Source organism: Mirounga angustirostris, unplaced genomic scaffold (genome assembly GCF_029215605.1).
Source record: "Mirounga angustirostris isolate CCGP_5_RB_7025 unplaced genomic scaffold, mMirAng1.0.hap1 SCAF_1, whole genome shotgun sequence".
In the NCBI taxonomy this organism is placed as follows: domain Eukaryota; kingdom Metazoa; phylum Chordata; class Mammalia; order Carnivora; family Phocidae; genus Mirounga; species Mirounga angustirostris.
The window spans coordinates 14,786,350-14,802,185 of NW_026991709.1; the positions used below are offsets into that span (position 1 = coordinate 14,786,350).

At 36.3% G+C, this 15,836-nt stretch overlaps 1 protein-coding gene across 1 annotated transcript; it reads right to left on the minus strand.

Annotated features, from left to right (window-relative positions):
- Positions 1 to 7,545: 7,545 nt before the first annotated feature.
- Positions 7,546 to 15,584, minus strand: LOC135362425 (keratin-associated protein 13-2-like). Its single transcript, XM_064577403.1, has 2 exons — positions 15,526 to 15,584; positions 7,546 to 8,110 (listed from the first exon to the last, which is right to left on the minus strand). The coding sequence occupies exons 1-2, from the start codon at positions 15,582 to 15,584 to the stop codon at positions 7,546 to 7,548; spliced, it is 624 nt and encodes a 207-aa protein (XP_064433473.1).
- Between the last annotated feature and the right edge of the window lie 252 nt (positions 15,585 to 15,836).

Here is a 15,836-nt window from a genome sequence, read left to right on the forward strand (position 1 = left end):
AATCTAACATGGCTGGTGTCCTTATAAGAGGAGATTAAGACCCAGAAACTCAGGATGGTAATGGGGAGCAGAAGGAAGACTGATGACTGAAGGAGAGAGATGAGATCACATGGCACAAATGAAATTGCATTAAAATGAAACTTAGGAACCAGGGATCTATCCTTAGCTTTACCATTAACTCTCTCTGAGACCTAGAAACTAACTCTTCTAGGTCTCAAGATCCATGCCTATACAATAAGTTAAGTTTAACTTGGTGATCTATATAGTCATTTACGTCTCTCATATTTAATGCATTCAGGAAGTGAGTGGGACATTTTTATTTCCTTAAAGAAATGGCACCTTTGGAAAATCTATGATTCTCTTTGAGCTTCTATTTTCTCATATGCTAAAAGGACCTTAGAGTGTAATGAGTGAATTCCACACTGGTATGCTTGTATGATGAAACAATGCATAGAAAATTTCTTTAAGTATTCCCTGGCTTTACACAAAGGTATCATTTTATTTTTGTGTTTGGCTCATTTGCAATAAGTCCTATTTTTAGCAGCTTACCATTTCCTGAAATATTGTATTTATAAAAGTTTAGAAGGGAACCATAAAAAAATCAATGAAGGGGCGCATGGGTGGCTCAGTCATTAAGCGTCTGCCTTTGGCTCAGGTCATGATCCCAGGGTCCTGGAATCGAGCCCCACATCGGGCTCCCTGCTCTGTGGGAAGGCTGCTCTCCCTCTCCCACTCCTCCTACTTGTGTTCTCTCTCTCACTGTCTCTCTCTGTCAAATAAATAAATAAAATCTTTAAAAAAAATCAAAGAATATCCAATTTCATATTGAGATACAATTGAAACAGACATATAGGCTGCTTTAAAAGCTCATTTGGGAAGGCACCAAGATGGAACCCATGCCTTCTGAACTTGGACCCTTCCCACCTAGCTTCAGTGATTACTTCCTTACACACAGAAATGAATAAGGCTAGAAACTGGTTGTTGGAATGCAAAATTTAGACATTTTTAACCAAAATGAGGTATATTTAATTCTAGTTAAAGCTATAGGCATTCTTCTCTTAATTTTACAAACACATAGTAATTTTCTATTTACTTTCTTTTTTCAATGGACCAAACCATATAAACTAACTTATTTCCTTGCTTTCTATATTCCTGGTATATGTGTCAGCTTCTTCATTCCATCATTCTGTCAGCACAGACACATGTTCCATTGTTCACTGAGTGAATTCCACTCTGCTCTGCTCTTGAGACTTATCGTCAGAGATACTTGCACCTTCAAACTATGAACTTCCAAGAAATTACTGCTCTAAGAGAATTAAAACTTTAAAGATATCTGTTAAGACCTTGCACACACAAGCTTTCAAAGCCCATTCACAGAAAAATATAATCTTTCACTTTAATTTCACAAATATACAACAAACCAAGAGTAAAAAATAAACACAACGAACCACTACATTATTTTTGGATTAAGGAGCTTATTACAGGGGCACCTGGGTGGCTCACCTCGGTTAACCATCTGCATTCAGCTCAGGTCATGATCCCAAGGTCCTGGGATTGAGTCCCATGTTGGGATCCCTACTCAGTGGGGAGTCTGCTTCTCCCTCTCCCTCTGCCCCTCCCCCTGCACATGCTTTCTTTCTCTCTCTTTCTCCTGCTCTCTCTCTCAAGTAAATAAAATATTAAAATAAAAGGGGCTTATTACATTTAAATCATGCAAATTTCATTTTGAGGAGAAAATCTATTGAAATAAATTCTATCACAAAGGCCAGCATTAGACTTTAAATTTGGGTTATTCAGTTCAGTGCTGGCAATATGTATTTAAAAAATAAAACATCAGTAGATATAAGATAGAGATAAATTACAAAATTTTAACTTAAAAAAACCCAAAAACCTCAAGCAGGGCACCTGGGTGGCTCAGTCAGTTAAGTGTCTGCCTTTGGCTCAGGTCATGACCCTGGAGTCCTGGGATTGAGCCCCATGAGGAGGGAGTCCTCTTCTGCCTCCCCTTCCCTCCCCCGCTCCTGCTCTCTCACTCACTCTCTCTCTCAAATAAATAAGTAAAATAATAAAATATTAAAAAATCTCATATGATTTTAAATTAATCAATACCATTCATTATTATCCAAATATCAAAGAAAAGAAAGACCCAATGGAAATTGGGAAATATTTTGAAATGCATAATAATGATGATACAACTCAGTAAAATCAGGGAGATGCAGCTGTTTGGAAGGAAAAGTTTACATTTTAATGTATATATGAAAATCCAAGAAAGCTTGAAATAAAAGTTTTATTCCTCTATATGAGGAAGCTTAAAAAAGGAAGAGCAGTTTAAACCAAAAGGAATTTTAGGATAGGAAATTATAAAGATAAAAATAGAAATAAATGAAATAGAAATCAAACACAAAACAGAGAAAACCAACAAGGTCACAAACTTTGGCTTTTGTGAAAATCAATAAAATCAATTATTTCATTTAAAAAAATCATACAGGAAAATAGGTGGCCAATAGCTTCAGAAAATTTATATAATCATTTGGAAAAATATTTATTTTCATATATTCCAAAGCAGAATTCATTTTTCCTTCATTTCCTCCAGCAAGTATGGTGTCTTTGTCTTACAAATACTTTTTCAAAATAGCCATGACAAACTTAGAAGTCACTAACAAGATAAATAGGCTGCAGAATTACTCTTAGACAAAACAGAAAGTTAATAATATGTTTTCAAGGAGTACCAAATCCTAATTCCTATCCTCTGCACCAATCAAAGAGGTTTGTGACCTCATTCTCTTCCAGCAAATTCTCATCTCTAATTCTACATTCGTATAAGGGTGAATGATGGGAGTCTACTTGAAGGAGACTTCCCATTTGCTCAGATCCCGGTCTGCCCAGCCCAAACTTGTATATTGGTCAGGACTGAATACTCTAGACTTCCAAGGGTAGTTTTTTTAAAAAAGAAAAAAAAAAAACAACCCTTAAATTATTTGTCAACATTATACAACTGGACAGTTTCAAAATATGTGTGCTGTTTACTATGGAAATACTGACTTGCATTTTTTGTTTGTAGGTCTGCATTCTTGAGATATGGGTTCAATTGTTTCTGATCTGAGCAGTGTCATCCCTAGATTTTAGTACCTACTTTTCAAATGCACACACTTCTAGAAATTTTTTATCAAATCAGCCAGGGTCGAACTAATGATTTTGTAGATAATTTTTTGAGGATACAAATTTTCTGAACATAGTTTTATTTTTACTTCTTTTTTGAAGGGTATTTTGAACTGATATAAAATACTAGGAGGCTGAATATTTTTTTTTTCTTTTTAGCCTTTTAAAAATATCATTCTGTTTTCTTCTGGTGTTAAGAACATTAGCTGTATTTCTTATTACTGTTCCCCATATGTAATGTCTCTTTTTTCCTCTAGCTACTTTAAGGTTTTCTTTTTAACTTTGCTTTTAATCAATTAAGATTTTCTTTTTATCTTTGCTTTTAATCAATTCACTACAATGTGCCTAAATGTGGATTTCTTCTGATTCAAGTATCCTAAGATTCTTGGATTTTTGAGTTGGAGGTTTTATTGATTTGTTTGATCTTGGCTTTTTGTTGTTGTTAATCAAATGTACAAAAGTTTTTACTATTTTTTTTTCTTTTCTGCTCAATTATTTTTTTCTGGGACTTCTCTTACATTGTTTTTAGATTGCTTGATGTTTTTCAACAAGTTTCCAAATCTTCACTCTGTCTCTTTTTTCAGTCATTATTTCTCCAAGTACCTTGAATTGGGTGATATATTTTCTTAAAAATCTATTTTCAAGGGACGCCTGGGTGGCTCAGTCATTAAGCGTCTGCCTTCGACTCAAGTCATGATCCCAGGGTCCTGGAATCGAGCCCTGCATCAGGCTCCCTGCTCTGTGGGAAGCCTGCTTCTCCTTCTCCCACTCCCTCCGCTTGTGTTCCTGTTCTCACTGTGTCTCTCTCAAATAAATAAATAAAATCTTTAAAAAAAATCTATTTTCAAGTTCACTTATCCTTGCTTCTGTTTTGTCAAATATTCTCCCAATCTAATTTTAATTTTAAATCTTTAACTTAATTTTAAGTCTTTAACTTTCTGTTTAAGGATATCCACTAGTTTTTTTCCCAATTATTTCCATCTCTTAAAATTCCCCAGCTACTTATTAATTATATCCATCTTTTTCTGAAATTATTCACATGTTCATCATAGTCCCTTTAAAGTCTGTGCCAACTAATTCTAATATTTGTAATAAATGTAAATTTGCTTCTATTGATTGTTTTGATTGGGTAACATCTACATGCTCTTTGAAATAGTTTATAATGTTTTATTGCATTATAGATAGTGTAAATAAAAGACTAGTGGATTTTGAAATATAAATATTTATATTTATATAGAGTTACAATTGTATTTGTAAACTCTTATGATTATATGATCAATATACATATACACACAAAAATATATGTATGCAAATATATTGATTTATCATTTTCCAGAGAATGTAAATACTTCCTTCTGCATGTTAGGAAGGCAAAGAGCTTAACAGTAAGATTCCTGAAAGAATTGAGTTAAGCAGACTGTCCTTCCCCAGTTTAAATCAGCTTGAATGCATCACGACGTTGCCTATACTCCCACCAGGTATATTGGCACTCTGATCTGAGCTCATTAGTATATTCTATATCTCAGTTGAGGGGGAGGCTAGCCCATAGTCTTAGACTCTTTTAGTTTGTCTTCAATTCAAATAAGGTTCCTTCATTTCAGTTATTGTATTTTACAGTTTTAGTATTTTCATGTTCACTTTTATATATTCTAGTACTCTTGTTAAAATTCTTAAACTTTGTGTTTAATTTCTTAAGAATAATAATCACAATTATTTTTCTGAACATTTCCAATATGTACATTATCTGGATATCCTGTAGGTTTGTTTGTGCTCTGTGTTGTCTCTTAGTTTGGTTTGGTTTTGCCTTTTGGTAGCATTGGTAATTTTAATCAATTACCATAGGTAATTTGAGTCTCTGAATGGGTCTATTTGCAGAGGAATTTACTTTGGTTGTACCAAGCTGAGGTAAGATTACTAACACTTTGAATATGAAGAATTATACAATTCAGAGGTTGACTTCAGTTCCTATGAAACATATTCTATGTTTGCTTCTTCATAAAATTCTAATAGAGTCTTTAAAAGCCTAGAATGTTTACCTGTACTCCAAGATCTTAAAAAAAAAAAAAAAAAAAGGGCCCTGGAATCTGATTCTATTCATTCGTACCAGGAGCCCATTAACATTTTTGGAATCAGTGGAAAACTCAGGAAGAAAGTAGCCCAAATACCGACATTTATTTTTACTTAAAACTTGTCCTAATTTTGATTTAGCAGTTCTTAGCTGATAGTGCTCCAGAGTTTGTGCATTATCAAGGTTTACTAAGGTTCTTATTCATAAGAGTGATTTAAGCTATCCAGTCTGATGCTGTCAAAAGTTATATTTGATATAAATATCATGTTGTTTCTTTTTTTTTTTTTAAGATTTTGTTTATTTATTTGACAGAGAGAGACACAGCAAGAGAGGGAACACAAGCAGGGGGAGTGGGAGAGGGAGAAGCAGGCTTCCTGTGGAGCAAGGAGCCTGATGTGGGGCTTGATCTCAGGACACTGGGATCATGACCTGAGCCAAAGGCAGCCGCTTTACCAACTGAGCCGCCCAGGTGCCCCTCATGTTAAGTTTCTATATATGAGGATGGTTGGTAAGAATATTTATTCTGTGATAAATGCAAAATTATTTAGAACAGACAAGAAACCTGGAGGATTATCACTAGAAATCTGTTCCAATAAATTTAATAGGTGAATATGAAATCATTCAAAACTCAGACTTTAAAATGGTGGGGTAACGTGCAGCCATTATTAATAACTAGCGCTGTTTGCCAAATAAACCCTCCATTTGTTGTAAATTAACTGCCCAAATGTTCCCTAACCATACCAGCTAACTTTCTGCTTTGTTCATTCCATTTTATCTTCCCAAACTTCCTCTATTCCATCCTATGCGATTTCTGTTTTTGTTTTTCATAGTAGCTTCTATCAGGAAATTGTGAACGTTGATTTCTCTATAAAACTGGGATCTTTGACCAGACTTTGACTCACTTTGAGCTTCCACTGCCTCATGTTTAAAAGAAATTTAGCACATAAAATATATCTCCCCCTCAGAGTGCTGCTTAAGATTCTAAAGAAATAATGACTTGAAAATCTATTTGAACATTTATTTAGCTCAACACAAAGATAATTTTTTTTAAAGATTTTATTTTTATTTATTTGACAGAGAGAGAGACAGCAAGAAAGGAAACACAAGCAGGGAGAGGGGGAGAGGGAGAAGCAGGCCCCTGACGAGCAGGGAGCCTGATGCGGGGCTCTATCCCAGGATCACAGGACCACAACCCAAGCTAAAGGCAGCCACCCAACGACTGAGCCACCCAGGCACCCCAAAGATAATTCTTTTTTATTATTAGATTTGTCTCTTTATCAAACTGTGTCTCACATAGCAACATATTGTTTTCTGGAATACACGGCCTTTAAAAGATTAACACATATCTATAAAAAATAAAAATAATGGATCTCCACTTTTTGCTGACATAAAGGCTGTGGTTCTCAGCCATATGTCAATTGAGTTATTGGAAAACATAGAGGCAAATACATATCCTGAACCAAAAATCTTTACATCAAGCATAACTGGCTTCCTTCTTATATTACCATAAAGAAATGAATTCCATTGATTTCTGGGATTCAAAGATTTCAATACTTTTCTCAGCCAACATTGGATGAGTTTAATGGAAGTTATTCAAGCTTTATATTTAGTATTTTCTGAAAATATGAAGCCACAAGTTAGATTTATATTTAATTTTTGTTTCATGTGCAAACCTACCAATATATCTAACTTTTATTCTTTCTCTCTACATTTCATATGTATACACCAAATTTTGTACTTTTCCTTCTCCTATGAAAAGAGATACAAGGACTTACATGATTTAAAGGATTAGGCTTTCCTAATTCTTGAGATATTTATTTATACAAGGTTCATATAAAAAGGAAAAAAATCTAAATATGAAAATTTTATTTCAAATTCTCCAAATTCTATGATTTCAAAGCTTACTTTGTGAAGCAAATTAATCTTATATTAACCTTTACATACATATATTATGTATATATTTTTGTATATTAATTAATATACCCAATAACACTAAAAGAAATTCCTACTCAATAAATACGTAATAAATAATAATAAAAACAACATATGTGGATGCCAGGATAAATGTGTTTATTTACTTAAAATAATTAGTTTTTTTAAATTTTTGAAGGATGTGTAATAATTATGATTTCCATCACTAACGCAGCTATATGATTTAAAACTTAGGCTTATTGCTTAGTTTTACATTCTGCAAGAACCCATCTGAAAGCTAGACTGGTGGCCGTAGAGTGGGTGAGCAATTAGTCTTTGGAGACCATAAAGAGAGTTGTTTCTTTTGAGAATAAAATAGCTAACATTCTGCAAAACGATCTGGACATTCAACAAGTTAATCTGTAGAAGCCAGGTCCATAGATTGGTTTGTAGCAAAATGGCTGGAGATTATGAAAACCAAAATAAGTTGGGTAGCAGAATCTGGATCCACAGCCCAAGGTGGGGAAGCCACAGACTCCATAACCCAGGGGTTTGCAATCACTGGACCTACAGCCCAGTGAGTAGCAGCTTCTGGATCCATAGCCTAGAGGACAGTGGCTGCTAGACCCAAAGCTGGGCCCAAGGTAAGTCATCCAGCAGGGATTGCAGAGCGTGGAGGTCCTCCGGCGATAGCAGGACATCTGGCAGGGGCTGGACACCACACGGGATGTCTGGCAGCTGGTGGGCTCACAGCAGGTCTCCTGACAGCCACTGGAGAGAGAGGAGCCCAGTTGGCAGGTGCTGGGAGAGCAGAGGTCAGTGCGGTAGACCAGGTTGCTGGGGTAAGAGCCACAGGAGGAGCCTGGGTAGCGCAGGTAGCCCCCAAGGGAGCGGGAGGAGAAGTTTCCAGAGCAACAGCTGTAGGACATATTCATAGGAGATGTGAGCTCTGCTGAGAAAACACTGTGAATACTGAATTCACAGAGAATATTCTGAGGTTTATTCTACCTCCTGGACTGTGGCATTTATACATTCTCAGCTGTAGGTGTCGAAAGTGACAAAAGCTTCATCCCTATATTTGTACTCCTTCATTTGCATAGTATTAACTCATCATTTCTGTAATTTGCAGCTGCATAGTTCCCTACCTATTGTATTTATGAGGGCTATAATAAATTTTGTTATAACACAAAGCCAAGGAAAAATTCTTATATCAGAAATGCTATGACTGTTTTGCATTAATGGCCATGTCAACTTGGCCAGGAATGTCCCTCCTTTTCTTCCTGGTATATGCTGTACATGTATCTGATCCTAGCTTTGCTGGGGTGTGAGTTCCTTCTAAGGGTGGAGATGAAAATGACATCACCTTTCTTTCTTTCTCTCTTTCTTTCTTTCTTTCTTTTTCTTTCTTCTCTTTTCCTTTCTTTCTTTTTCTTTCTTTCTTTCTCTTTTTGTCTTTCTTCCTTCCTTCCTTCCTTCCTTCCTTCCTTCCTTCCTTCCTTCCTTCCTTCCTTCCTTCCTTCCTTCCTTCTTTCTTTCTTTCTTTCTTTCTTTCTTTCTTTCTTTCTTTCTTTCTTTCTTTCTTTCTTTCTTTCTTTCTATTTGGTTACAGGAATAGCTTCAGCTTTGCCAAAAAGCCTTCTAAAGATTGAAAACTACTTGTGACCATTCAGTTTTATCCAAAACTTATTTTCCAAGTATTAAATATTAATGCAGAGTATCTCATACCCAATGGAAAAGGCCCAACAATGTTACAAACTGAATGGAGAAAGGTTAGGAACGGAAGGAACCCTAGACAAGTATTGGGAAGCAAGATGCAAGAATAGTACGTTGACAAAGTTGCAAATGGAGACCAGTTTGGCCAGTTTGAGCCCCTCAAAGAGTGTTTATCAATTGAGATGAGGGGAAGAAGTAAGTGACAGAGGACAGAGTGAGACATTCAGGTTTCTCCTCTACCTTATTTTAAATTTCTAATTTGTTGAATTAAATGTTGTTCAAATCAAAACAATTTCAAATGGATGAATTTTTAAATACATTGTGCCTTTTTACCATCTGTCTTTATAGTCATCCAGACATCTCACTCTTCTAGAATAGCCCTAGTTGGGCATTGCAGTCCCATCAAGTTTTCTCTCACATTTTTCTCACTTATTGTCAAGCATCTTCTTTTTTCCCTAGACCACCTCCTTGAGATTAGTACTCTAGTGCAGGATACCTAAATGCTTACCTCTAATGAGCTCTCTAAATTAAATACTATAAGACTCTCTTTAGGTACAAACAAAATATTCTCAGAAATATGGAAGTGCAGGAAGAAATATAAGGTAAATGTGTGGGTAAATATAAATTACATTTGAATACAAATTTATAAAACAATAATTGAAATGATTTTTGGCTTTAAAATATATGTATTTAAAATGCACAAGAATAATAATGCTTAAAAAGAGAGGGATTTGATATAAGGCATTCTAAGATTTTAGCATTGTTGGGGAAATTGTACAATAATAGTTTATATTTAAGCAGAAATAAATCAAGAATGTACATTGAAATTTCTAAGAAATTCTAAAATTAGTAAAACAATGCAAATATTACACTTAAATGGGGGAAATGAGAGTACTAAGGTTTTTTTTGTTTTGTTTTTAAATAATTGTTTTTTGTTAGATTTTTAAAAATTTATTTATTTGACAGAGAGAGACACAGAGAGAGAGGGAACACAAGCAGGGGGAGTGGGAGAAGGAGAAGCAGGCTTCCCACCAAGCAGGGCGTCTGATGCGGGGCTCGATCCCAGGACCCTGGGATCATGACCTGAGCTGGAGGCAGGCACTTAATGACTGAGCCACCCAGGTACCCTGAGAATATTAAGGTTTTTGAACTAATATTAAAAAAGCAGAAAAGGAAAGCAAAAGTAATTAAAAGACCAAATAATAAGAAAATTATACATTGATAGATATAAACATTGGTAGATATAAACTCATATATATATATATAAACATACATACATACACGTATATGTATGTGTATACATATATACATATGAATATATATAAAACATGAAAGGACTAAGAGTTCCAATACAAAGACTTGGAATGCCAGATTGAGGTACAGATAGAAGAACCATAATATCCCACTTTTAAGAGTAAGCAGTAAAGGGGTGCCAGGGTAGGGGGTGCTCAGTTGGTTAAGCTTCCAACTCTTGATTTTGGCTCATGTCCTGACCTCAGGTTTGTAAGATCTAGCCCTGCATTGAGCTCTTCACTGAGAGTTGAGCATACTTAAGATTCTCCTTCTCCCTCTCCTTCTGTCCCTCTCCCCTACTTGTGTGCTCTCTCTTTCTCTCAAATATGTGTATGTATATATGGAGATTTTATATTAAAATGTTGGCTCTGAGTTGTGGAATAATGGCTTCCAAGTATGTATTTGATTCCTATCTCTGTTTTTTACCTATTTTTTTCAAATCTGTGGTTTGTGGAACTAACAGATTTCCATTATCTATTTTAGATCCTACTTTTGCCACCCATCTAATTATTCTATGGGAGTTGCTGTTCAGCTTGTTACTGACCATCCAGAAGATTCAACTTTGATTGGTCAACTTAACAAGTAGGCAGTTACTTAAAAACCATGACTTGGAATATTAAGATTGATGGCATCAGGTAATTGTTGTCTATTTGTTATTGAGAAAGTGTTTCTATTATATTTGCCCAATGTAGACTAAGGGTTACTTGTATATGTCCCCTGGGAAGTCATACCATGACCAAGAAAGTATACAGTCTTAAGAATGGGAGGAGAAGTCAGCTCATACCTGAATTTCAGACTTTTTCTTATTGACGGGTAAAGACATTTTCCTTCTCACTACCAGACAACTTTCAGTACATATTTTAGTGTCAGTCTGCTGCTGAGATGTTCTCTCAATTTTTTGTTGTCTGAAATTATCTTCAATTTTAAAGCACCTATTTATTGAGCATAGTATTCTAGGATGGCATCTATGTTCTTTCAGAATTTTGAATATTTCATTCAATTATCTTTGTAAGTTGTATTTTAGTCCTATTGTCACTTTTTGTTTTTAAAAAGAAATCAGCTTTCTTTCTCAGGTTTCTTAGAAATGTTTCTGTCATGGTGTTCATCAGATTTACTAGTGCGTAGGTGTGGTATTCTCGGTCTTTAAATTTTACTTTGCAGCCTTTATTGACTTTGGGAAAAATTTTAAATTTCTCCGCAATATATTTTCTCCCCAGTGTTATCTCTTTTCTACTTTAGGACTCCAAATACAAGTATGTTAATTTTTTTCACTATAGTCCATATTTGCATAAATTCCTTTCTCTGTTTTACCTCCATTTCTCACAATACTTTAGTTTAGATAAATTGTTCTCAACCAAGAGTGATTATGCCTTCTATCCCCCAGGGAATATTTGGCAACATCTGAGAGACAATTTTGGTTTTCATGACTAAGGAAGACTCTGATCTACTTTGTGTTCATTTCCTTCTATTTAAAATAAACTGGGGGTGCCTGGGTGGCTCAGTTGGTTAAGTGTCTGACTCTTGATTTCAGCTCAGGTCATGATTTCAGGGTTGTGAGATAGAGCCCTGCAGTGGGCTCCGGGCTGGACATGGATCCTGCTTAAGAGTCTCTCTCTTCCTCTTCCTCTGCCCCTCTCAAATAAATAAATAAATAAATAAATAAATAAATAAAACAAATAAATAAATAATAACCTGAATTTTAAAAATTGTCTTTCTCATAGTTCTATCCGAGGGTCCAAGAAAATAATGAGTAGGATATTCTTTGAGCCTTGATTATAGCACTATTTAGGGATAATGTCTTATATAATTTTATTCCTTAGTAACCTGCTGTTTATCTTAGTCTCATATGGGTTTCTTTAAGTACTTGGCCTACGAAAGATGAGAACACTACCCAAAGAGTAAAGATATAGTGTCCCCAACTTTATGGTGAGATCCAAATGAAAAGTTAGGTCCACTGCTATAAAGTGCTTTTTGTTTTCACCTATATTTACTTTGAGCTTTAGTAAAACATTGATAGGGAATCACATACATTCTTCCCACTAAGAATATCTTTCCATACATATAAAAAAGTGAATTATGTTGGACATTCATCAATCGATGTGTGAGTCTGGCCATTTTTAATAAGATTTGGGTAAACTCATTAGAATTCATTTAAGGCTCATATATATTTTTAAACTGGCATTTTAGTTTTTCTCTCATTTATTATATTAACCATGCAAATCTGAATGTTATTCTTGTTAATGAAATTCCTGAAGAATCTGTCAACTTCAGTCACATTCCCTCTGTCCACATAGATAAAACTCATGTTTTTTGAAGTACTCAAAATATATCCTAATTCTCAGACCATAATTCATAAAATTCTAAAACTAAAAAATATGGATGTCCAATAACTGTAGTTGGAATGAGAAAAATATCCATAATCTGAAGAAATCAGATCAAATTCACAAGTTTTTAGACTTCCAAAATTTACTATGAGATGCACATTGAGCTTTTATTAAACCTGTCAAATCAAACTTAACACATACTCTGCTCAATAATATATAAAAAATAACATAAAAATATTTCAATAAGAATAAATTAGTTTATTGGATTATAATCATTTAACTTTTTATCCATTTGGGGCAGAAAATAAATTACCATGAACTTCATCCATAATGAGTTAAGTCATTAAATTAAAAGGATGCAAAAATCAGTCTGTTAGTCTATGCTTGATAGAAATTGGGTAAGGAACTGGTGATCAAAGACTAAGATAGCTGTCACTGGAAATAATGAGCATGATGGAACTCTGGGTAGACATTTTGATGACTTTGCATAAATGTACTAGAATTCAACAAGTTGATTAGCAGAAGCGAGATACATAGGTAGATTGACAACAAGATGGCTGGAGGCTACCAGAAGCAAAGTCAGTTGGGTGGCAGAAACTGGATCCATAGCTCAGGAAAGAGAAGCCACGGACTCCATAACCTAAGGGTCTAAAACCACTGGATCAACAACCCAGTGAGTAGCAGCTAGTAGATCCATAATCCAAAGAGAAGACACTGCTGGACCCATAGATATGATATAAATTGATTTGCAGGGACTGCAGATCATGGAGATCCTCGGGCAGTAGCAAAATGTCTGGCAGGGGCTGGACACCACACAGGATGCCTGGCAGCTGGTAGGCTCACATCAGGTCTCCTGACAGCCGCTGTGGAGAGAGGAGCCCAGCTGGCAGGTGCTGGTAGAGCATCAGTCAATGCTGTAGACTAGGTTGTTGGGGGTAAGAAGAGCCATAGGAAGAGCCTGGGTAGGTAGCTCAGGACCTCCCTCCCCCAAGGGCCTGGGAAAATAAGTTTCCAGAGCAGTAGCTGTGGGACATGTTGACAGGAGATATGAGTTCAGATTAGTCACAATGAGAAAATTCTGAAGTTTAAGATGATTTTGTGCACTGGGTATTTTATATACTCATCAGATGGTACAGCACAGTATAGGTAGAGTCCTCTCATATCATCTGCATATCCTCTTCTGCATTTGTGTAATTCATTAACCTTCTCTGTCATTGCAGTTGACTAGCTTCGTACCTATTCTACTTACGGGTGCAATGGGTACAGTGATCATTCCTATCTCAGAAATTTCAGAACAATTTGCCAGTATTCCTCAACCTATTATGGCCAGGAAAGCCCCTTCTTTTCCCCCTGGCTATGACTCCGTGTATATCTATTCCTGCTTTGCTCGGGAATTCTTTCTGTCACTTTTCTACTATGTCAAGTGATAAGTGACATAGCTTTATTTTTTATAAGGATACTTCTGATTGATTCTACTTGTCACCACTGATTTACATTCTCCAAATTTATTTTCCATCTATCACTTAGTTTTATACAGTACTTCTCACATCCAATGGAGGGAAGAAAAATAACACATAATGGGAAGTGGCTAAAAATAGGAAGGAACCAGACAAACATTTAAAGGCAAAAGACTGAATTGAGATGGAGTCACAAGAAGAGGTTGACTCAGGCCATATGAAGAGGGAGCAGGAGTGATGGTGACAATGTGGGAATCTGGAAAAAGGGAATGAAGAGAAAGGGATTTCAAGTATCTCTTCTACCTACTTTTAGCCTATGGAACTTTTCATCTAAATGCTATTTAAGGGGCACCTGGATGCCTGAGTTGGTTAAGCATCTGCCTTTGGCTCGGCTCATGATCCCAGCGTCCTGGAATGGAGCCCAACATCAGGTTCTCTGCTCAGCGGGGAGCCTCCTTCTCCCTCTTCTTCTGCCTGCTGCTCCCCCTGCTTGTGCTCTCTTTCTCTCTCTGCCAAATAAATAAATAACATCTTTAAGAAAATGCCATTTAAAAAATATTATTAATGTATTTTTACATATTTTCATTCACATTGTCCAAATTTTAAAAGAACCTGGGGCCTACCTCCTAGAACAACTCAGCCTCTCCACTGTTCAGACTGAATGAGTTTTGTGCGTTTTCAAAGTCAGTTCCTTTCCTGTAATTTCCTCCAAAATATAAAATAAGGGTGCTGGGTGGCTCGGTCAGTTAAGTATCGACTCTTGATTTCAGCTCAGGTCATGATTTCAGGGTCAGGAGATCGAGTGCCCTGTCAGGCTCCATGCTGAGTGTAGAATCTGCTTAAGATTTTTCCTCTGGGGGTACCTGGGTGGCTCAGATGGTTAAGTGTCTGCCTTCCGCTCAGGTCATGATCCCAGAGTCCTGGGATCGAGCCCCGCTTTGGGCTCCCTGCTTGGCAGGGAGCCTGCTTCTTCCTCTCCCTCTACTATTCCCCTTGTTTGTGCTCTCTCACTCTCTCTGTCAAATAAATAAATAAAATCTTAAAAAAAAAAAAATTCTTCCTCTGTATCGCCCTCTGCCCCTCCCCCCACACTCTCCCTCTCCTCTCTCTCAAAAAAAATGCTTATATAAAATAACCCTCTTTTATCACCCTTATTCTTCATTTTATTTTTCTTTTGAACAATATAATCATTGAGTATTAATTTCCAATGGGTTCACTATTCAGATAAATTTACACTGAAATAAATACTAACAGATATTTTTGGGCTGAAGGAAAATAATCTTAGGTGGAAACAACAAATTCCAAGAAAGAATAGAGAGACTATTTGCTAGTTGTATTCTCCAGGAAGCAGGCACTGAGACACTGATAGAAGAACAAAAAGTTTTAAGAGAGGAGCACCTGTGAATGAAAAAAGCCATTCTACCACCTTGTTTAGTCACTGACCAGGGGCTGCCATGAGAAAAACTTGACCTTGGCTTGAAAGCTGAGGGAGAGCCCAAAGAAGCCAACAGAGAAACCCTGTCAGCTGGCCTCACTTGTCAGCCAGACAGCCATTCCTTTTGTGAAGTGATGTGATGTGTGTTCCAGTGCAGATCTGTACCTGTCATAGTCCACTGGTTGCATCTTCAGGGTTAACTTGTCAGGAGAGAGATTCTCCATGGCTGTGGTAGAGCTCTATTCCTGAGGGGAAATATAAAAGGGCGACGCCAGTGGCATGAATCACGGTCCCTGTCACTGCATTTGGTCTTGGAGCTGCAGCTGATGCTCACCATCCCCCTCCTTCACTATCCATTAGAAATTTGTCTCACCCTTAGTTACCGCCTCTGGTGGTCATGGTGGATTTCTTGGTGGTATTACCCAAGCCTTATTCCTGAGAAGTGTGAATCCTGATAATTGTACCTTTTTCTTGCT

Bases quoted from the DNA above. Each gene is read 5' to 3' on its own strand.
- LOC135362425 (XM_064577403.1), bottom strand. From the start codon at position 15,584: ATGGAGAATCTCTCTCCTGACAAGTTAACCCTGAAGATGCAACCAGTG. The intron at 8,111-15,525 runs GTACAGATCTGC...CTGTGAATTCAG, and splicing joins CAACCAGTGGACTATGACAG to TATTCACAGTGTTTTCTCAG.